This window comes from Podarcis erhardii, assembly GCF_964252035.2.
Source record: "Podarcis erhardii genome assembly, chromosome: 2".
NCBI classification, from domain to species: domain Eukaryota; kingdom Metazoa; phylum Chordata; class Lepidosauria; order Squamata; family Lacertidae; genus Podarcis; species Podarcis erhardii.
In genome coordinates, this window is record NC_138498.1 from 76,530,822 (window position 1) to 76,554,356 (window position 23,535).

The 23,535-nt window shown below is 41.9% G+C and overlaps 2 protein-coding genes across 4 annotated transcripts in view; one reads left to right on the forward strand and one right to left on the reverse strand.

Moving 5' to 3' along the window:
* Positions 1-13,342, forward strand: part of STAB1 (stabilin 1) — a 93,090-nt gene extending 79,748 nt beyond the window's left edge. For 2 of the 3 annotated variants that reach the window (XM_081851618.1, XM_081851619.1), the window contains 12 exons: positions 1,992-2,099; positions 3,849-4,042; positions 4,714-4,858; positions 5,638-5,771; positions 6,301-6,466; positions 6,690-6,796; positions 7,060-7,179; positions 8,475-8,621; positions 8,785-8,904; positions 10,003-10,146; positions 10,953-11,063; positions 12,013-13,342. In XM_081851618.1, the coding sequence (XP_081707744.1) occupies positions 1,992-2,099; positions 3,849-4,042; positions 4,714-4,858; positions 5,638-5,771; positions 6,301-6,466; positions 6,690-6,796; positions 7,060-7,179; positions 8,475-8,621; positions 8,785-8,904; positions 10,003-10,146; positions 10,953-11,063; positions 12,013-12,069 (1,553 nt within the window). In that variant the 3' untranslated portion in view covers positions 12,070-13,342. The remainder of the gene's footprint in view (positions 1-1,991; positions 2,100-3,848; positions 4,043-4,713; positions 4,859-5,637; positions 5,772-6,300; positions 6,467-6,689; positions 6,797-7,059; positions 7,180-8,474; positions 8,622-8,784; positions 8,905-10,002; positions 10,147-10,952; positions 11,064-12,012) is intronic. The other variant, XM_081851617.1, reaches the window with a different exon arrangement.
* Positions 13,343-14,579: 1,237 nt separating this feature from the next.
* NT5DC2 (5'-nucleotidase domain containing 2) overlaps positions 14,580-23,535 on the reverse strand; it is a 28,918-nt gene continuing 19,962 nt past the window's right edge. The window contains exons 9-14 of the mRNA XM_081847346.1: positions 22,735-22,836; positions 21,839-21,920; positions 19,786-19,872; positions 18,260-18,400; positions 17,953-18,017; positions 14,580-16,662 (exon numbers count right to left, since the gene is read on the reverse strand). Coding sequence (XP_081703472.1) covers positions 16,401-16,662; positions 17,953-18,017; positions 18,260-18,400; positions 19,786-19,872; positions 21,839-21,920; positions 22,735-22,836 — 739 coding nt within the window. The 3' untranslated portion in view covers positions 14,580-16,400. The remainder of the gene's footprint in view (positions 16,663-17,952; positions 18,018-18,259; positions 18,401-19,785; positions 19,873-21,838; positions 21,921-22,734; positions 22,837-23,535) is intronic.

Here is a 23,535-nt window from a genome sequence, read left to right on the forward strand (position 1 = left end):
AAGTGCAGACGCCATAGGTATGTATAGGGATGGCAGGCCTTCCAAATCCATAGCTTGCCCTTCCCCCACTCTGGATCATGTGCCTCCAGCCCAGCCCAGGAAATCTAGTTAGCAAAGTGTTTTTGGCAAGTATGGGGAGGGTTAAAGGGATAAACAAATACAGAGATTCTCAAATAATTGGATCAGTTCAGGAATGTGAGACTTGAATGACAAGATAATAAAATGCTAAATACTGGTATGACCTGTAATAAACAAATCCAGAGAACTGGAGACAATGGCAGTGTCATCAAGTAACCTCTTCCTTCCCTCTGTCTGCTCAACTTATGTCACAGGCAATTCTACTCTCCTTTTTTTCACAAGCACAAGGGATTTATATTGCTCTCTGAACCGGTTTTCTCAGCATAATGGGAAATTGCTTAAGAAAGTGAGCCTGGAAGCCAAATGACCCATTATGCTGTGATTACATCTTTTTGCACATTCATAAGAATAATTATCATATACACTGTGGGGGGCAGGGATAAACAACAACATGTAGAGGGGATTTCTTTCCATGCTGCAGCCCTGACCACAACCTCCCTCACCGCTATTTATCCTGGGAGGGACGTTGCTCTTGGTGAGATTTTTTTGTCAGGATTTAGAGGTGGAGGTTACATTTGTGTGGACAGGTGGAGTCCCCCCAACCCCAGGCGACTCCCGAGTGGAATAATGACTCAAGACAACGTGCTGTGGGATTAAAATTGGAAAAAACTTTATTAAGTTTCAGATGTAGGGAGACCTTGGCTCAGGCATTGGACGTTTATCCTTCCCAGTCCCCAGCCGGGGATCTGGGAGACTGCAGGGTTATCCAGAATGTGTGGAGATTGGGCTGGCTCGGAGAACATATGTTCTCCAGAGAGCCCCCCCCCCCCCGTTTCGCCGCAAGAGAGCAATGACAACCTCTTGGCGTATGGCCAATTCCTCCCCTCAAGATTCCTTTAATGGGGAACCCTGGGATCATCGCCACAGGAGGGGCGTGGGTCACCGCTTCACCCCCCCCCCCCATTTAGGAAGCTAGACTAAAGGATTCCGCCCAAGGCCTGAAACTGCCTTGTGATGTTTTGTTACGGGGGAGGCAATACCTGTGGAAAAGACGTTAACCTGCAAAAGAAGGCTTAACTGAGGGAGGGCAGGGTGGGAGAAGCTCTGGAGCCAACTGATGCTTGGCAAGTAAGATTCACCTGTTGTGTGGGCAGGGCGGTCCCTCCCCCTACCTGGCCAATCCCCTGGCAACGCCTCCCCAGGCAGGATTGGGCGATTGTCTGAGGTAGGTGGAGACCTCCAGATACCCAGCCTGGGGAGGGCGAAGCCAGCCTGTACTACCAGGAGCCGCACTGGGATTCGGGGGGGGGGGGCTGCTCATGACCACACAAAAGGCGCCCCCCCATTTGATGTGGGAAGCTGTCATTGCCTTTCTGCATGCCATGGTTCTGATACTGAAGAGCACCCTAGTCATTTACATTTCTTGTAATGTTTACTTTCTCCCTGAGAAGCAAGTGACCTGCCCAAGGAAGCTTTGACGCTGAATGAGAAATTGCAGCTACCCCTGTGCAAGCTCAACACACACAGTCCACTGTACACTAGCCCAGAGTGCCTTTGATGTCTATAAACTGAGCAAAAGAAGATTAGGTTTGACCAGCCTCACTGTACACAATAATGGCATGATTTTGGGGGGGGGGGTTGTGGGAGAAGAGAGGTGCAATCTCTTGAAATAAACTGATTTGAGATGTGTTAGATGTGTTTTGCTCACTTGCATTTTTGTTCCTATGAGAAATTTTGGCAGATGAAATGCTTTTTCAAACAAAACTTTCCTCCTGGACATGAGGAAATTTGCCAGTTTGTGGACTTCCCACATCATCTCTAGCTGGAAAAGCAGTGCGCTGTGAAATAAGCCCTGAAATGTGTCTGAAAATGGAATGGAATTGACTAATGAGCCTGACTTCTTTTATATCTAGCTGTGGTGCCTGTGTGTTCCCCAGCCTGCCATCGTAATGCTGTGTGCCGGTCCAATAATACATGCGAATGTAGCCTACATTATGAGGGAGACGGATGGACATGCAAAGGTATTGAATGAATCTAGCATTTAAGAACCATGATTAATCAGTCACTAAGACTCTTGTCATGTTGGGGTAGTATCAGAAAAGCTTTCAATAATACAGTGGTATTGCAAATAGCAACAAATTTAGATTGTGAACCATCCTAAGACCACTTATGCTGCATCCTTGGATGCAAGGTTGCATTCTCCAAGTGACTATATCAAGTCTGCGTGGGTTTTGGTTTTCCCCCAGTAATGTTGCAAGATACTGTGACCATGGTCTTACAAACAGAGGGCTTATCCATGCTTACCCTTTGCCCTGCTCTTTCGAGGCACAGGTCCACACTTAAAAGCTCCATGTCCAAGTGGTTTGTTTTTTGCTTTGCCCCCGAGATTTCCTCCTGAAAACCCTGCTCTTTAGTGCTTGATTGGAACAAATGTCAATTTGGGTTTCCCACGGATTGTCATTTGCTCTGATTGAGCTTTAAAAAGCAGGTTTTGAAAAGGAAGGGTTTGGACCAAAGAAGAAGAAGAAAGGGTGTTCGGACATGGAGTTATAAAGTGCAGACCGTGCCTGGAAAAGAGAAGAAAGGTTAGTGTGGATAAATTTAGAGACTGGTTTATTTGTCACTGCTTTGAACTGAGGATCACCACCATAGAACTCTTAAGAATCCTCTCAGATATTCCTTTGGGGAAGGTTTGTAATGAGGTGTGGACTTTGGAAAGCTCAAAGGCCATATCTCATTACAAACGAACCCTCCCCGAAGGAATATTTGGGAGGATTCTTAGCCTCTGAAGAGAATTGTTATTCTAGATTCACAGATGGAAAACTGCTAAGGAGAATTGTTTCTGAGAGGGTTACTTTAAAGCATGCTTCCCTGAATTGAAATCCATCCCAAACTACTCTAGTTATTGAAACTTAGAGACAGAGCACTGGTCATGATTCTAAAAAGTTGATAACAATCAAATGCTTGGATTCTCAAGTTATTTTTTATTATTCGTTTTCAAACATTGCAGAGCCCTGACAATGCAGTATACTTGTAGTATACATAAAATAAAATGTAATTTGCCTGCTGGTACTGGTTTGGTCAATTCAGAAGGTCCTTGGACATTAGGGTCATCTGGAACTGCTCTTCTAAAGTACTTTCTGAATAGAGATGTTTATAGAATCACTTCTGTCAGATTCCAAGCTGGATGATTGGTTTCCTCTATACCAGAACGCATTGTTGTGGAGGTACATTTTTCGAATTTTCCAAGCTGCTTCCTTTTTTTGCACTCTTTGTATTAGAAACTCATCAAAGGTAAATCTTAAAAATGAGCTGTCTTTCCATCATAATATGGGCAGTTGCATAGTAGTGTAGAAGCACAATTGTACAAGTATGTTTTTTTAAAACTAAAAAGAATGAATGGTGAGTTGATGTTGCTTTTAATTTCCCCCACCAATTCTGAGTACATGTACAAAACTTGTTTCCACATTCCAAAACCTGGCAATCCTGCTAAAATTCAATGTCAGTGGGATGGTGGCATCTCTCAGAACAGTTGTGGAACTGAAGGACTCTGCTCATCCCTACTTCCGTGTGTTTTTATATTTTGTTGGAAGCCACCTATAGTGATCGGGGCAACCCAATCAGATGGGCAGTGTGCAAGTAATAAATTAATAGTCTTATTCTTATTAAATGGCAAAAGAAGTACCAGGTGAGTCTTGTTCCCCAATTGGTAGCAGGAGAATTAGAGAGCCAGAAGTGAGGCTTTACTGAAAATTCTCTTTTTCATACAGTGATTGACCGGTGTGCGAAAGACAACGGTGACTGCAGTGACTATGCCAACTGCACACAGATTGGGATTGATGTTTCCTGCAGCTGTTTCCCAGACTACGAAGGTGATGGCTACATCTGCAGCCCTATTGACAGGTGTGCAGATGGCATGAATGGAGATTGCAGCGAGCATGCCACTTGCATCAACACAGGTCCTGTAAGTATGACTCTTGGTATAATACAGAGCGTAGAAGTCCTAGGAAAATTTTGGGATGAAAATGGACAGTGGCTATAGAAACTCTGAGGTTCTTCACATTACCACTTGTATTCTTGTTGTCCGCTTGCAAACCTAAGCTTCAGTAAAGGAATGTGGAATTTTCTGTGCTATACAGTTGTAGCTAGGAGCTGGGGAAGGAGATCTCATATTTAGTTTGCTTGTCAGTGCGCTGCATATAGGAAATAACCCCCCCGCCCCACCCTTGCATTGCACTTTTAGCAAAATCAAGGCAAAGCACTGCCTAGCTGGATGACTTGAAACCACATTTGTGAGAGCAGGGAAACTCACACATTTCTTCAGCCTCCTGAAAAAAATCATGAGCAGGTCACCACCATTTTCAGCTCATGAGAATTCATGCAAAATACAAAGCACAGTGATGCAGGCGAAAGATTTCTGTTTGGATTTGGAAATGCAATTCAGTGAAAAGTGTCACCTAAGAATTAACCCCTCTTTGACCGTTCCAACATGTAAAGTTATCAGGAGACTTAGCATGACATTTCCCCTTTGGCTTGGTGTTCAGTTGTCTTTCCCCTCAATGGTCCTTGCCTTCTGCATCGTCCTGTGTTTGGTCATAAGATTGCAGTGATAATGTGGGTTCCTTTGCCATGCAGAATTCCCGGCGGTGTGAGTGCCATGCCGGTTATGTTGGAAATGGAATCCAGTGCTTGGAGGAAGCTATCCCACCCATAGACCGTTGCTTGGAAAATAATGGGCAGTGCCACTCTGAGGCTCTCTGTAGTGACCTGCATTTCGAAGGTACAAGTCCCTGTTACCATCCTATAATTTCCATGGAACAATCCTTGTTTTATAAGATGTATGCTTTGTACCTGTAAGATTTTAAATAGTTTTTAGTGTTGTATTATACACAGTTGTAACCTGCCCCCCAGGACCTTAGAGGAAAGGGTGGGAAATAAACCCTCCTCCGCCTCATTCTCTTCCTTGTAATGTGTGTGTGCAGCAGAGGGGGAACCCCAGACCCCATCTTGGCAAAGCTAGATACATACCCATTCAGGTCCATCTTTCTCTTTCCCATTAACACTCATCCAGTTTGATGAGCTTTCCTCTACTGCCCCTCTTGAAATTTATTGGTGGCCTCTTTTGCCTGCAGACATCTACTACCTCTTTCCTTGACTATTTTGATACATTATCTATTAGATCAGAGGATATCATCCCCCGGGGCACACTTGTTTCCTTGGCACTACCATGGAAAGCCTACCCAAAAGCTATCACTCAGCTTTCTTTTCCATGACCTCCCCTGTCTCTGAGACAACGCTTTCCTTGAAAAGGAAAAAGGCCTCGCAATCAGAAAATACAATTGCAGCTCAATCTTCAGCAGGTCACCTATTGCGTTTGGGTTGCAGGCTGTTAGTCTGGAGAAGAAAATGGGGGATGGGAAGCGTTAGCCCTGATTTGCAAACCATTTCCCTCAGAGATGGGCCCACAGTCATTTGTGCTGGGCACACCAAAGGGCACTTTTCCAGATCTGACCCACAGCAATGTCTAAAGAGGCACAATATTGTATGCTTGTTTTCCAGAAAAAACAGTCGGGGTCTTCCACCTGCAGTCTCCCCAGGGAAAGTACAGATTTACTTATCAAGAGGCTGAAGCGGCTTGTGCTGCTGAGGGAGCGACAGTGGCTACTCTTAAGCAGCTGTCTGCGGCACAACAGGTAACAGTGCAGCCATTGCCTCGCTCATTTCCCTTCACAGTTGGTCTGAGGAGTTCAGCTCTTCTCCCACCAAGTTGCTAAGAACGTGCATGCACACGCATGTTTGTGCACGCATGTGCCTCAAGAAGCCCTCGACATTCCTATTGGGTGTTGTTTCCCAGCAGTTGCCTAACACACTCAAACTATTTCATAAGGTGGGCCTACTATAGGTGTTGACCTGCTCTTTCTGTGATGAAATAGGCCGTGAATGAACAAGCATGGAAGGTAAATGCTCCTAGGTGGGTTCCTCCCCTCCCCCACACACTCCCGCACTCCACCCAATAGCAACATTTGGTCAATGAGCATCTTGCCTATAACATGTGAATGAAATTAAATACTGCCCCCTCCAGCCCAGGCATGGCAGTCTGAGTGAGACAAGTACATGGTGTATAAGAGCAAGTTGGTTCTCAGGGAGAGAACCTCTTCAAGGTCATGGTCTGACTGAAATACAGGACGTTAAGAGAAGCCTGTGTTTCGTTTCTTTCTCCAGATGGGTTTCCACCGGTGCATAGTAGGTTGGCTTTATAATAGGTCTGCAGGCTACCCAACTGTGTACCCGAGTTTGAAGTGTGGTGGTCACCATGTTGGAATTGTGGACTATGGCTTTCGAAGTAACGCCAGTGAGAAGTGGGATGCTTACTGCTACAGAGCTCAAGGTGAGAAAGTACGGCTTGATCAGTATGAGTTCAAACTAGGGATACCTCAAGTTTGGCTAGATGGGGATATTGAAGCTAGCGAGTGCCCCAAGCTGAATTGGAGATGGAATAGAGAAGTGAAGCTAAGTGGGATGGAAGCTCTGTTGCCTGAAACTGATTTGCATGCCAAATCATGGCATACGAAAGTTTACACCATCTCTTCCTCCTTTCCCCCCTCTTTCAGATGTGCAGTGTGTCTGTAGGGATGGGTTTGTGGGAGATGGCTACACATGCACAGGGAGTCTTGTGGCAGTGCTGGCCCAGAAGGCAAATTTCTCAGTCTACTATTCTGTAAGTACATTAATGCTTCTTTTGGCTAGTATGGAGCAGGGAGGCCTCGGGAGGTGACTTTCTCTATGTATTCTTGCTGCTATGTGTATCTGAGAGCAGGGGCTCCCAGCTTAGGGAGCCATGGACTTGTCCCAAGAGGTTCATGAAGAAGGTATTCTACCCTTCTGCTCGCTCGATGTTTAAAGGAGAAGGGGGGTGGCTGCTGCTTCCAAGAACAGAACTATTCTTTTAGGCTGACCACCACGTTCCTTTCTCTGTTTCAGATGGTACTGGATTATGCCAATGCCACCCAAGAAGGATGGGAATTTTTTAATTTCCTCTCCACAGACATGACTTACAAAACTCTTTTTGTACCCCTGAACTCCGGCTTTCGAAAAAATGTGGTAAGAAATGCAAAACAGGACTTTGCAATATTATTTTTTTGTACTTGCACTGCAGCCTTAAAGTGGTTTAGTTTTGGTTGAATGAACGCATGAATAATTGTATGGCTTATTTAACCAATGGTCATCACTGTCTACAAGAACTGGTCGAATATAAGATCAGAAGATAAGAAGTAAACCGTTGTATCAAAATACATTCAAATCAGATTCCCTTAAAGCAAATGACCTCCAAAAGAAAAGACTAGATTAAATGTTTATTCCCTTTTCCCATGGAGTCCTCAGAATTTCTGCGGTCTCAGGGAATAGAAGTTTGTAGCACCTTGGCCAAATTATGTTAGAATTATTTTGGGAAAGCCATGGCAGCTAAACCATAAATCTAATTTGTTGCATTGATAATGGCCTCAAAGTAGTTCTGAAACAAGGTTTCTATTTTAGAGGAGGAGATCTGCATTCCATACCCAAATAAAGCCAGTGACATCAACTAGCCACAGAGTCCCTGTTCTTGTGTCATTTAAATGTAAATGAAAGCTTTGCAGCAGAATAGCTTTGAAGAATGTCCTCAGAGCTGAGCTCCAAATTTATTTACTGAGGTTTAAAAATAAACTCTTTGATCTGATGGCAGAAGGTATTTTCAAGGAGGCGTTGAAAAAAGAATGAGTTTCTTTTCATGTTTTAAGTTTCAGAATGTGAAACATCCTCACAGCAGAGGAGACTGGCAACCCAGTCCGTGAAGTGTGGTAGGACAAAGAGACCCTAACTGGGGTCCAAACAGTGCAGATAACATAGCTAGTTTTATATCACTAAACTGACCTCACTTGAACAGAAAGTAACATATTCAACTTGCGAAGGAATGCAGAATTTGCTGTAACTACATGGCCAAGCACCAGGAGTTATATAACAGATGGCTCTTTGCTCCAGTGAAGGGTTCCATGAATAGAAGGACACCATTTTAAAAAAATCCTTCTCAATCCTAGGGAACAAACTGGAGGGGGGGGCAGGCTCAGGGGCAGCGAAAGGGGGAATTAGTGAAAATTGCTTCCCCCCTCCATTCTGCTCACAGAGGCTTCCAAATGATAGACAAACATTCTACGAGAAGAGAGATACAATTCAATATCTCTGTTCAATCCTTTCCAATGGCTCTACCCCAGCTGTGCTTCTGTTGTGTGTATATATTGTGTTGTCATGCAGAGAGGTTGAACTGAAGGTTGCAATGAAGTTGACTATGGTTTTGTCTCTCCTCTTTTTCTCACCAATATCATAACTTTGAATGGAACTGAAACTCTTCTTTGTCTTACCAGTCTCTAACACTGAATGATCTAAAGCTTCATTCATCTGCGAGAGACGTGGCCCTGATGAGCTTCAATCTCACGTCTGGTGCCGTTATACCTTCGCAAGCCGGATTCAACCTTTCCATTGCAGATTCCACAAATAACACCCGCTTTCCTGTAAGTATCTCATATGGATAACAACAGAATCAGCTTTACCTTTATGGATTTGACTGTGTAAAATGCTTTGCACCACATGCAGCAAATTTTATTTGCAATCCTTAAAGTCTTTAAATTGTAATTCAGTGGTTTAGTAATTTGGTTTTCTTCACTTTTATTGCACCAGGGTTGTAAGATGATTAATAACTCAGTGATAGTTGAATGGGATATTCTGGCCTCCAATGGGATCATTCATGCTATTGAAGCACCTCTGATGGCACCTCAACTCGGGCAACTTGACCAGGTTGGTTATTAGTTGGTTTGTATTAATCTTTCAGAATTATCCTGCTGCAGAATAATCCAGTTTGCATCCCATTCATCTCTGCTTTACTACATAAGTAGGATTTAAATTCAGTCTTTTAAGAAGTGATGTGCTTTGCAAATAATGATCAGAGGATTTGACTCTGTGTGTTCCCAAATCTATATATATGGAGGCCATGTTGTTTAACTAACATGGATCTGATTGTAATTCCTTTTTTCCATAAAATTTCAGCTTTTTAAGATTGTGCAGTTACTCATTTTACAGACGAAGATCCTGAACAACAAAATAAACCATATCCAATTTCACAAAACCTTTAAACGAAAATTCACCCCAAAACTAAGCCATAAAAATTACCCAGTTTCTTATGTTCAAGGCCAAAATGATACTATAACTATCCGATTAGCTACCCAGCAGTAACAGGATAGCCAAAATTATGATCAAGATGCAACATTATATTGATTGAAGAGAAGGAAAGCTGCAGGGCTACTTGGGGGTTGGTCAGAAGTAAAGGTAAAGTAAAGTGACCCCTGACCATTAGGTCCAGTCGTGACCGACTCTGGGGTTGCAGCGCTCATCTCGCTTTATTGGCTGAGGGAGCCGGCATACAGCTTCCGGGTCATGCGGCTAGCATGACTAAGCCGCTTCTGGCGAACCAGAGCAGCGCATGGAAATGCCATTTACCTTCCCGCCGGAGCAGTACCTATTTATGTACTTGCACTTTGACGTGCTTTTGAACCGCTAGGTTGGCAGGAGCAGGGACCGAGCAACGGGAGCTCACCCCGTTGCGGGGATTCGAACCACCGACCTTCTGATCGGCAAGTCCTAGGCTCTGTAGTTTAACCCACAGCGTCACTTCTTTATTGGTTGCTGCTTCCTGTCCAACTTCTCTGGCAGTTTTCTACAGCTTCACAGCAGGAAGCATGCCAACTCACCTCTTGCTCTGGTGGCTGTTATCATAATGATAAGAGTTTTCGGATTTGCTGTAGAACAGCGTGGCACTTAAAAAAACAATAGCTGCCTTTAACTAAGGCAGGACTCTAATCCAACATTTTGAAATACGAACAAAATTGCTTTTCACAGGTTGTTGGTGCTGTGAAATCACCTGCTGCTGTGACCATCGGTGTATCCATTGTAGTCTCCCTAGTACTGTGTGCAATGGTGGCTGGCGTGTCCTACATCTACCTCAAAAGGAAGAACCAAGGATTCCAGTTTCGCTATTTCAAGGTATCTTCGTCATGCATTTTGTTTATTTAAACCATTAACATACCACCTATCATAGTCTCTAAACGGTTTACAAGTCCTGCAAAGTGTCAGCTCTTCATTCATTACTCCCACAGACTTTCCACCTTCAATTATATGGATTAAGTGGGGAAATATCTTCTAATTTGTTGCATTCTCATTTCTGGTCACAAGCACCTGTAACATTGCATCCATGCCAAGTATTGGGAGGAATTCAACATAGCACTTAAAGTCCCTTAAGGGTGTACTAATTGTGCTAGTGGAATGGCTTGCACAGGAAGCCAGTACAGTTGGATGCGCAACAGATTTTATCTAGCCCTGATACTTCCTGTTGCTCAACCAGTTGCACAACCAGCTTTTGTTTTTTTTTATTTTTACGAGATTTATATCCCGCCCTTCATCATAAGATCTCAGGGCAGTTCACAGAATAAAATACAGGATAAAAACAAGTAAAGATTTTTTTTTTAGCAACTACTCATTTTTCTGAGGAAAATAATTAGTTTGATTAAAAGTTTAATAATTCCTCACATCCCACTCACATTGTAGCTTCAGTTATGCATCACAATAGGCAGGACAACTCTAGCTATCGGCTCATTTGGCCGGCCATGCTGCAGGTGTATACGGGATGAGGGAACCCCTTTGAGCACTAATGAAAGATCACTATATCAATACTAATTATTAAAGTTATAGACCAAATTGATGCCAGTGGTTTGTGCCTTTTTTAATTAATTAATCAGCTTTGCAGTTAGAAGGGCAGAGACATGCTTAGCCTATTTTTACTTTGCCTGTAGGCTGAGCTGGAAGATGACGAGCCTTCTCCCTGGGAGGAAAGAAGCCCACACTTGGTGTCCATTCCAAATCCCATTTATGGAGCAGACATCTCAATCTATGAGCCATTTGAGGTAAGACAACTGGTCTTTATATTTTGTTGATATATTTATACAAAGTGTAGTGAAGTTTTTCTAATTTCAACCTTTTCTACATTTACTGTCCATATATAATCAAAATTAAGAAAGCATTTCTCATTAGTCTCTTAACTGAATCATTTAGAAGCCGCCTTGATTTTCAGGCAATCTGAAGAGGCATTGCTCCCCCAGTCTAGTGGCTGTAACTGAGTATCACAATAAACCAGCATTTATAATGACAGGAAAATTCTACCCTCCTTCTGGACTTGGCCACTCCCTTGCAGCACAGCTGAAACTTTGAAAGCTTTCCATTCCCTTTTCAATGAACTGCAGTTAAACTTTTTGCAAGAGCCCCCCCAAAACTGTGGCAAACCTTAACAACGCTCTATTTGAAGGAAACCAACAACTATGGTTTGTAGAACTAAGCCAGCTTCTTCAAGATTAGCTACAGTTTAGGGTTCAGACTAATGTTAAAATATGATTAATTCAAACCGGAAACAAACATTTCTGCTCTCCTTGCAGTCTCAGCAGAAAAGAGAGGGGAGCATGCAAGTTTGTGGGAAAGCTAGGTTGATTCCTGTGATCACAAACCATAGTCTATCATGGCATCTGAATACAAGCAAAGTTTTGCTTTCCATTCATCTTTCAGAAGGCGATCACCAAACTGGGATTGGCAGTACTGGTACTTAGTATCTTGGCATAGTGCTGTTGAATAATCTTCAATAAAAGATCTAAAATGGTGAATTTAAGGCTGCCCAAAATGATTGCTTCCTTTGCTCTTGCAATGCGCACCAAGCCACAGATGGTCCACATGGCATATTTGTAGTGGAGAATTGATATTGTAGTGACCGGTTTGCTTGTACTACAGTAAGCTTGCAAAAGTCAAGCTTGTTCTCTATAGAACTCTTGTCAGATTAACTGGCTAATATGTATTTGAATGTTTCAGGATTCTCTCACCGGAGAAGATTTTTCAGATGCCTTTGGAATTCAAGGTGACCAGTAAGCTGGAAACAACACTTTTCCAGAAGCTATGTAATTCAGAATGAGCAGAATATGGTTGCTATGGACTGCTAAGAAGCCTTGCCTGCCCTTTCAATGGTGACAAATTAACAAGCGGCTTGAATTGTAAATGTTTAACATACCTCAGTTCCATTCCTCTTCTCAAATACATGTGCAGGAAATTGGGGCCCATAGAGCTCATTGCCCTTGCATGCACACAGGGACTTTGGCAATTTTCTGTTTGAATGTAGCCCCCTTGTGCTGTTTTGGGTGTCAGGAATGAGTCTTTGGATGTCATAAGGAGTGGCAGTAGGAAGGTGAGGATGGAAAGTCATGTTGCGTTCTTTGGATTCTGCTCCTAAATCTTCAGGCTGAAACTTAGAGAATATGATGACTCTTGAATGTGTTTGGATCGGTGGATGCTGTGGAGAATCTTCAGTGGGCCAATAAAATCTGAGTTCAGTTAGATAACTTTACTCTGAAACTGCACTATGGAGCCTTCTGCCGATCCCTTTTTAAAAATGTTACTTAAAAGGCAGTTTGAAATAATACTGCAGGCCCATCTTTGTTTATAATCCTACTGAATTTATGTACTGTTCCGAGAATGACAGATGTTTGTAAATGAATGGGAACAAGCAAATGTTGTCAACCTTCATTAAGTGTTTGGTTATTTTGAACCTGAAGGTAGTTAGTCAACAGTAAGGATACATAATGGTGAAAAGGTATGCTCTGCCTTAGGATTGAGAGCCATTATTTAGTAATCCCCACACTGCCTAAGAGAAGACAATGTCAAGAGAAAGTCATTATCCCATGATGCAATACTTTATTTTTGTAAAAATAGTAAATAACCAACAAAAGAAACATTCTACACTTGCAAGGTCACTTAGAACAAACCATAAATTCTGTGTAGTGTGGGAAAGAAGAATGAATGTTTGTGCAGATTGTTATGAAGTAGGCACGCAGCTGACAACAGGATGCTTGGTGAGCAGACCTGTGAGCCAAAACTATTTTACCTAGCTCGGACAAAATTTGACCAAATCATTATTTCAGTTCTTCAAGTTCTGAGCCATTTGACATTATACATAGTAGCCTACTTGTAATAGAATGAGGATAATGCTAACTTGAGCACCTTATGACACAGAACCTTAGGTTGGGTTTCAAAAATGCTACAAGAAAATTCTAAGAATAATTTAGATAGAACAATGTCTGACAAGTAATCCAGTATCACTTTTTCTGCGGAATACAGTAAATACAATGGAAACAGTATAGCAAGTTAATTGGTTTCTCTGCCATTTCAATTTTACAGCTTTTTATTCAAATGCTCATTTCCTTCACCTAAACATTGAGCCAAACTGATATTATATCACTTAGGAAAACTAGCTGTTTAATATATTTCATGTTCAAGAGCTAGGTCACAGATGGCTTTATGATGCAGGAATTGTTATGTTAGTTATTCATGTTATCTCTTCTGTGCAGTATAAAGTTAATTGGCACATTTAAAGCAGGCAACATTAATAAGGAAATGAGGTGACATCAAGTTTTATACCTTCACTTAGAATTTCTGGAAAGGCTGGGCATTCCCATTCAATGTTGGGCAGGGCTTATTCCCCCTCCCCCCATTTTATTCTGGTTGACACCCCTGTAGGCATTCCACAGTGTTATGTGTTTGCCTACACAGTGCTTATCTGTTTTTAAAAGTCATCATGTTTGAAGACAGACTTGACATAGTTGAGAACGTGTCAAAAGAGAAGAAATAACAATAAATAAATAACAGCCCTACATAATATATTAGCTTGCAGGACACATGCATATAACTATAGTTGTCATTAAATACAGTGGTACCTCGGGTTAAGTACTTAATTCGTTCCAGAGGTCTGTTCTTAACCTGAAACTGTTCTTAACCTGAAGCACCACTTTAGCTAATGGGGCCTCCTGCTGCCATTGCGCTGCCGCTGGGCGATTTCTGTTCTCATCCTGAAGCAAAGTTCTTAATCCGAAGTACTATTTCTGGGTTAGCGGAGTCTGTAACCTGAAGCGTATGTAACCCGAGGTACCACTGTAGTAGAAAACTTCAGAGAGGCCATTTTAAGGTATGTTTGTTTCCTTACTTAAGATGTGAATGATAAAGTGATTTTTTTTTTTTGCACAACTAAACTTAAGCCTATTATAGCTACAGAATAATTTATCAAACCACATTTTATAAACCAGCTCAGTGTGTTTGACTAATACGTAGAATCCTAATATAAATCCCTAAAAGAGTAAAATATAAGATACAGTACACAAAGGCCAGTATCCTAGTCTTAAACGACATCACTTTGGTACCATATACATGAGAAAGAGCAACAAAACATCTCCTAAAGCATCAACTACAGTGAAAACAATTTCTATAGCTTGACAGTAAGGTTGCTTTGGCATCATGAGAATGCAATTTACCATGTCAATGCACAGTTCAGCTTAATTCCAGTTTTGAACTGCCATTTGTAAGACCAAATAGTTCTTGATTAGATTTTTTAAAAAATTGTGCTGGAATCATTTGGAGCAGCTTTATTTATTTATAGCCATACCTAAATTTGCCAGCATAAAATCCATTATAGAATTCAATCATATTGCAATATTTAAAAAATAAACACAGGTCCCCTGCCCAGCTTTTAATTTATACACCTGCAATGCTTATCAGAGCCAGCCCAAATGGACTTTGGTGAGTCTTCCAGGGAAAGATGTTCTATTAAATGGTATGTTTCTGATCTGCAGTAGCTGGGTACAAAAACAGGTATTATGTTGAGGGTCAGGGGGCTCCATTATGATGAAATATAGAAAAGATGTGTCGCCAAACTAGCTTCGGCCCAAAATGTTTGCCTTTACCAATATATAGGAAACGGCCTTCTATTAAGTCAGACCAGTTGCAGGATTTTAGATGGGACATTCCTAAACATACAGAGAGCTTGAACATGAGGTTTTTTATATGCAGAGCAAGTGCAAACACTGGAACACTTCAGTTAACATGGTCCTGATAACTCACCACTTGTATTAGCTGATGCTTCTTCTGAGTAGTCTTTCAATGGCAGCTCCACCTATTGCACAGTGAAAGAGACCCAGGTTTACATCTCACACAAAGGAGAAAGCACCCGTGGCTTCAGCCATTAAACCCTAGGCTCACCTTTTGCAGCATGCTGGTGATAGATTGTGTCCTTCATCTGTGTCAGGCTAAAAAGTAGCAGATGCTTAAATAATACCCATTTGTTTCCAAATTTGGATCTCAAGTTAAGAGAATAGGTTTGAAATTCAAGCGACACTTATACAATGGTGAAAAGTAGTTTTTAGAAATATATGGGATGGTATATTTAATAGGGCTGATTGAAACATGCATACACATCATGTGACGAGTGCAGCAGCTACGTTCCTTGTTGAGCCATTGCAAAGCTACCACATCAGCTGACCACAAACACAGTGCTTTCCAATGGTCAGGTCACACATTGTGCTATGAGTCAAAGTGTAATCAAGTGGTACATGTGGACCAGTCCACGTTCTAGCAGAAATGCACACTACTTATTGTGAAATCTCACTATGCTCCCAGCAGCAGTCATTGATCTACCGGGTGAGAAACTTTGCTTGTTTAGCCCTTCTGGGCCATGCTCACAATAAGCTCTGTTGATCACTACATTTGTACATAAAACTGAATTGGCTATATGTTGTTTATTATACTGTGCTCAGTTGTGCAAAGATACACAAGCTAGCACCTTTGAATTTATAACCTAATCAAGTGTTAATCTAGCACATTCTGAGCTGCTGGCAGTTATTAAAGTTTAAAATTCTTTTGCCAAGGATTTAGAGTGCATCTCAGCGCTAGTGAACCAAAAGTAATTCTGGCTTAGGTCTTAAGAATATAAATGTGTCCACATTTTAGTAGGAATACATCCAGAGCTATTTGCCAATATAATCACAGCTAAGTCACATCTAAAGTCTGGGTAGAGACATGGACAAATAGGGCTTTATAGTATCAACAAGTTCTGAGAATATCATCGGATCACGGCTACACAGCGCACAAACTCTGGATCTACACAAATGTTTTGGGTAGAATCTCGATGTAGAAGGAACTACTTTATGGAGACAGTGCACAGGAACCTAATTCACCTTTGGACTTCTTATCAGTGAAGCATTTCTAAGACATAATTTGCACAGCCTTTTCACTCGTTCATCTTGAGTATCTATTAGGAAGTGCTGGGAGGCAAAGGACAGCAATAGGCACACACTGTAACCAGGTCGCAATCTAAGGCTAAGCTGCTGGGCCCTTCCTATACAACAGCTGTATTGCAGCAGTAGGACATACACATCCTTTCACCGGATGTGCACCATTTCCTCCAAGAATGGAGTCTTCATGCAACCAGTGCAGAGCTGGTCCATCCAGAGGGGAGCTTCATGCTGCAGCGGAGTGCGCCGGGGGTAGAAGGTGAAGTTGACATCATAGTTCAGCAGGCAACTGATGGATGCCATGTAGATGTCAGAGAAACGGATCAGTCTTCGAGAAAAGTAGGTCGGGTTGTGGAAGGTTCGAAAGATGCTTCCAAATTGGGGGTTAAAAAGATTCTTCGAAAGTGACCTGGAAGGAAATTATTTGCTATTAAGCCATGAGAACAGAAACCCTTGAAAACGTCTGGGGGTTTGCACGGACAGGCGGAGACCCCCCCCCCCCCGCCAACCCCAGGCGACACCCGAGTGGAATAATGATTCAAGACAATGTGTTATGGGATTAAAATTTTGGCCACAACTTTATTAAAGCTTCAGATGTAGGGAGACCTTGGCTTAGGCATTGGGCGTTTATCCCTCCCAGTCCCTGGTCGGGGATCTGGGGAACATCAGGGTTATCCAGAATGTGCGGGAATTGGGCTGGCTCTGGAGAATGTCTGTTCAAGCAGAGAGCCCGCCCCCCATTTTGCCGCTGTCGCAGGGGAGAGCAATGACAACCTATTGGCGTATGGCCAATGCCTCCCCTCAAAACAACCCCTTTAACGGGGAATCCTGGGATCGCCACTGCAGGAGGGGCGTGGGTCACCGCTTCACGCCCCTCCCATTTAGGGAAGATAGACTAAAGGATTCCGCCCAATGCCTGAAACTGCCAAAGTTGTGACGTTTTGCTACGGGGGAGGCAAAACCTGCCAATGCAGGAAAATTCCTTTCCGGCCTCCAACAGTGACCATAACGTAGCAGTGCAGTGTAAAGAAGAGGTTAACCTGCAAAAGAAGGCTTAACTGAGGGAGGGCAGGGTGGGAGAAGCTCTGAAGCCGTCAGAGAACTCCCAGGTAAGTTCCGCCCATTATTGTGTGGGCAGGGCGATCCCTTCTGGCCAGCTGGGATTGGGTGACTGGCAGAGGTAGGCGGCTACCTCCAAGTGTCCAGCCTGGGGGGGGGGGTCGAATCCAAGCTGTACTGCTGGAAGCTGCATGGGATCGGGGGGGGGGGGGCTGCATGTGACACGCAAAAGGCGCCCATTTGATGTGGGGAGCGGTCATTGGGTTAGCTACTCAGAATTCCTCTGCTGTGTTTGGCCAGTAGATTAGTCTGTTTAAGGGAGCACCCAGCATCCTCTTCAGAGCTTGCTAAAAACTTTTCCTGCACCTCTTAAGTTCTGAGAGACAGATGAGGAGTGCCCGACATGTTTGTCTTGCTACTTCACCTGCCCTTAAGTAGGCCACCTGCACCCCTGAACTGTGTTCAGTATAGAAGCAAAGCAATATTGGGGATTAGCATACTATGAAAATGCCTTTTAAGTCACAACCAGTTCCTAATTAAGTGCGAGATTTGTGTTTGGAATTTATGTAATAATGCAATGACAGTTTTCTCTTTTTTTGAGGCGGGGAGGAACAGACAATAAAAAAATATCAAGACCCACCTAATTTCCTGTCGTTCTTTCATCCATTCCAGTAGCACCTGCCTAGATTCTGCATCTTGATACATCTAAAAGTAAAATAAAACAAAACCAAGATGTTTGAATATTGAACATATCTGAATATCAGGCTAAATACATGATTTAATACTTATGAAGGTTGCAGTTTTACATCTCCTTTCTTCAGAGAAAAGAAATACAAACAAGGTAATATAGCCAGGAAGTTGGCTTAGCTAAGGTTAGGGTGATGGCAAGCCTAACCATAATCATGCTAGGCAACTACCTAATAAAATCACCATTTGGTCTATTTTACCTGCATTCTCTCCAAAAGTCCTGTAAGAGCCTGCTGCCAAGTCAAAGAGTGCATATATTGTTCTGTATTAATGATTCGGATTTCCGTCTCAAGTTCTGGAACAATGGCACCTGTCCTCCAACCATGCCGCAGCATGAGATCCTAAGAAAGAGGGAGGGAAGGGCATAGCATACGATACTGTGATGCAGCCTTGTAAATAAGCCCACAATACACATTTTAATAGCCCTGGCATACTGATAAATCAGTTCATAGCCTGAAGGAAACAGTTTTTCATCCAGTTCTTACTCGCCAACAAAAAGCAGGAATGACACTATTCGTTGTTAGCTTTTCTCTTTATCCTATAGTCTACTCTTTTCTTTCTCACACAATTTTTAAATAAACATTAATCTTCTTTTAGCTTTATTAGTCCTTGAGGAGTGGCAGTCCTTAGGAGTGGAGAGGAGGGGGTGGCGATCTCTGGGTTGAACAGAATGTGCTACAGAAATGTATGGTGATGTTTATTTACAAAAAAGGGGAAAATTCTTAGTAAACAAAATGCAGCAGTTGAAATATGTTTGTAGATGACAGCATCTGCAACCGCAGGCTAAGGAGTCTACTCAAGGCCAGATCATTCCCAAAAGCAGTCAACCACTCATGCAGACTTGGTTTTATTCCCCTTAATGAAAAATATATATACCCTGCCTACCAAAACATGAAGATAGCATACAAAAGATACAATATACTCCAAAAACTATGATGTCAGATACGATAAAAGTACCCAATAAAACCATTCAATAAAAGCTCTGCAGAGTTTTTCCTAACAGCAGCCTCGGCAAGGAAATCAGCTTGAGTATAACTGAGCCAGCGCACAATGTCAGCTGGCAGGCTGGAGCTCTTCAGATGTACATGTAAAGAGATATAGCAGAATAGAATCCTATGCACCGTTATTACAGAACAAGTTCTACTGACATCAGTGGGCCCTAGTATTTTTGACTTAAGCATGCATAGCAATGGGCGTCTGTCCAACAGAAACACCCTGCATCCCACCGCCCCATCCAATTTTCTGGAATGGTTCTTGCAAGGTGCAAGGGGTTGCTGCCAGAAGGAAATAGTGCCTCTCTGCTCATAAGGTATAAGGCAGATCCTGGCTAAGCAGAAAGGCAAGAAGTGGTGGGAGGAAAAATCTCTCATTTTGCAAGTTGCCTTTAGAAAAATAAAGTTAAAAATAGTAGACCCAACAGTTACTTTTTAAACTGTTATTCTTAAAAATGGTTATGTGCCTTAAAATGGCAGACTAGAAGAAAATATTGGACCTTTTGCAATAAACCTGATGCTGGTATGGGTTTCAAATCAGGACTGGCTAAAAAGGAACCACCTATGCAATGGGAGTTGATCATTGAAGAATCAAAGCCATAGTGTGGGTGTCTTCCACAAATATATCCCAGAGCAACAATACTGAAGAATGAAGCTGTCCTTGGATTTTGGTAGCAAGCAGAGGCCACTAAGTAGCACTGAGATAAAATTCCAAGTGGGGCTGGAGTACTTACTGCAAGGTCGCTGTACAAATGGTCACCAAAATAAAGGACCTTGGACCCACGCCAGCCTGTTAGCCGCAGAAAATCAAACAGATTGCCCTTGAAACATAAGATGAACAAAAGAATGTGAGAATAAACTTAAATATCTGGTTTCTTCTTGCAAAGAAAAACAGTGTGTGCCGGTCTTGAAAAGGTCAAAAAAATAAGTCTCTCATTACTTTGATTTTTCTACAGAGCCAAGGAAACAAAGAGAAAATATTTGTTCAGAATAAGCTGCTTATTAAAAAAAAACATCCATGGGTAAAAGCTTAAGGAGTTCTCACGGGAACTTTGTCAAATTAGAGGAAATGGCGACTTTGGAACGCTAGATTTATAATCTCATCATTCCTACAAATTCATATCTTGCACATTGGTTGTATTCAAGGAACCATTCCTAAATTTATAGACTAACTGATCCCTAAGTGTGTGGTGAGTTAAGTTCTTATCTGATTTAGCCTCACTGTAGCTTTGTACGACAATCCACTGCTACTCCAATACTACAGTTGAAAAACTACAAACAAAAAGGGGTTGTATCCCGAAAGCAATGGGACTGATGTTAGTAATGATTAATTTCGGTCCTATTACCTTAAATGGGGCTGCTTTAAAGCATAGCTAAGTCATGATTCATGTTAGTGATTTGCTACGTGCTGAACATTAATTTCAAGATAGTCTAGGCCCAATTTCAATATGCTATTCCCAGGGCCCTCAAAGTGGGACACAGGCTACCTTATAAAGGTACACTTACTTTTTTGCAGTAACCATTATCTGTTCCTAAGCTTCTCCCACTGGCCCAACTTCTGTATGTTTTGACTGGGCTGCAAGGCAGATCTGTCCTCAGATATCCTAGCAGCAAAACACAGGCTGCTGGGTTCCCTCCACTATTACTCATGCTTCCTAATGAATCCTGGCATGACCAGAACTAGACTTCCATCATCACTGACGTCAATCCCAACCCATCACATTCAAATTCACGCAGGATGAATGAATGACATTTTTTGCTGTTTAAAAGATCATCCCAATTCCAACTTTAGGAAACTTTCCCAACATTGGCATGCCTAGTAAGAATGGAGAAATGTGTTAATTTCAGAGGGAATTTGTTGTCAACCACATACGCACACACCAATAATCATCTCCCTAACTATGACAACCATTCAAATGTTTGTGCTGGGAAGGTTTTAACATATCGGATTCTAAGACAAGAGTCTGGTAATAAAGACATCTGGGAAAAACATAACTAGGAAACTGCGGGTCAAAATGATTTCCCTACTGGGACACTTTTACCCATGTATTAGGTCACATATGGTATGAATATACAGAGCCTTCCTCATCTTCCTAGTCTCATCCACACAGCATTCTATTAACTGAAGATATTTAGCCATAGTATGTTTGTTTGGATGATGCTACAGCCATTGTCCAATTGGCACCATATTGTTATGTCCGAAATCATTGACTCAGCAATGAAATACTTTGACATTATAATTCTGAAGGCCTGATTTGATCACAGCACTGCCTCAGAACCATTTCTGAATTTTGGAGAGCTCAACTGCGAATCACATAAAGTGGGTTACTAACAATTTTTTGTGATATCTTCTACTGATCAATAATCTTCTAGCCTTCCTCAAAAGATTTTTCAAGACCCTGCTAACTCCTAGTCTACCTGCGGAACAAGACAACCTCATCTACATATTAAAATAGGAAAACAAAATCTTGCTCGACTGTTTTCCTTCAGAAACAATGGGATGAAATCATTTCAAAAGAACAGGACAAATATTGTTCATGACTTCAGAAGGGTAATTATCCACCTCAGCTTTTATCTTATGACATATTTGCATCACAGTTCTAAGAATGGGAGATTCTAAGAAAATGGAAATAAAGAAGCTATGAAAAAAGTATAAAATTACAGCTTTTGAAGAAGAGTAGCAAATACCTATTTCATGCTTGCTCACATACTTCAAAGTGACTCAAAAAAGTTCTAGCATCCTTAAGCTAAGCCATGAAGTGATAAGATACTGTTAAGTAGTCTTACCTGTTTGTAAATTTTCCCCTTTTCCAGTTTGCTTATTTTATCCCAGTGAAGTGAACCTTTTTCATCCATTTTCCTGAAGGGTCTACAAAAGTCAAACAACTGCTGTTACAGGCCTGCAAACGAGTGAATCTTGCTATGGAAACTTGAATTAAAATGACAAATGGGAAGTGATTCCTTAAGTCACTTTGTGTTAAATCATCATTAGTTTTATTATGTGAACTGTTCAAAAGTTTGTTAATGAAAGCAGCAGGAGGAAAGAAATTGGCCCATTTATTCACAACAGTTTGCATAATGAAAATGTATGGTCTGTTTTAAGAGAAAAAACAGCCACTGCATGCTTTCTTTTTCTAGGATGTTAGGGACTCAATATATATAACCACTTCAACACACATGGCAGCTGGGATAGAGGAAAAGGTGTCCTAAAAATAGTTATTTGACTTATTGTACATGGATGCTTGACGTCAATGGCTTGCATTACACACAGTATTAAAGACTTCAAATACTCTGCAAAAGGCAGGGAATTAACATAATACATTTCTGTGCAATTTGACAAACAAGCAGTTTTAGAAGAAGGAGCTTGGGTTGATCTGGCCAGAATTTGAAAATGCAAAAAAGTAATTTGGCATCTTGAAAGGAAACCCAGTACTGCTAATGAACAGCTGCTGTCAAAACATGGCAACTGCATACTTAATTCCTCTCGTCCCTCACCCCACCAGTCAGGATTCCTGCCCATAGCCTGACTTCAGGATGTTCCACATTCCTGGCTCTGCCCCCCTTTTATCATCAACTAAGGATGTGGGGCAGAGAAGCACCGAATCTGCAGTTGCCATTTTGTGTAACAGCTGCAAAGTTAAATGTAATATGTAGGTCTGGTATACTACAATCACAAAACATACTTGCGTCTATCAGTGAAGAAATTCGGCTTATCTGCTTGAACAATGACCATGTCGAAAAGGTCTCGCCAGTTCTTGCCAACCATGTGCTTCATTCCTTTATCACTGCAGACAAAAACAGGGAAAGGTTATTTCATTTAATCCAGTGCATGGTACTCTAGAGAAAGATTTCATTTTGATCTGATGACAGACATGGATTATCTGCCAAGATTTTTTCTTTTAAAAAAATAATTCTAACCTGCCTTCCTAACAGCACAGCAGGAGCTGAGTTTTCTTAGGGCTTACTGTTCGTCTACACAAAGATGGGGTCCACAAAATGATTTTTCCTCCCTTTACTCTGAATTCCAGAAGCAGTCAAGGCAATAATATAAAATTAATGTCATTAGCGCAAGGATTTTTGTGTGTGCAATGAAACTCTTCTCTGCTCTCCTCCTCTGTGCCCTCTAAAATTGTTCTGGTGGATCTTCCCAACGGTCTAGAATGTTTTGGGGAGGCCATAATTCCATTGTGCAAGTGTAAATCCTTGAATTAATTGAACAAATGTACTGGATACTGCCCCAAGCCTTCTTACTTCTTCACTGGGTACCTCCAAAATGCAGACCAATCCCAGAAGGGAGCCTTTCTCCATGCTCAGGAAAGGGTTGGGGTTTTGTCCTCAGTACTGTGCTAGGCTTCAGAAGCAGTCAAAAAGTAAGAAAGCTTCAGTCCATTTACATGTGTTCATTAGGCTGTCTTCAATACATACACTGTTCTTAATGTTCTGCAACTTTATTTTTTTATTTAAGCAATTTACGTAGCAGTGTA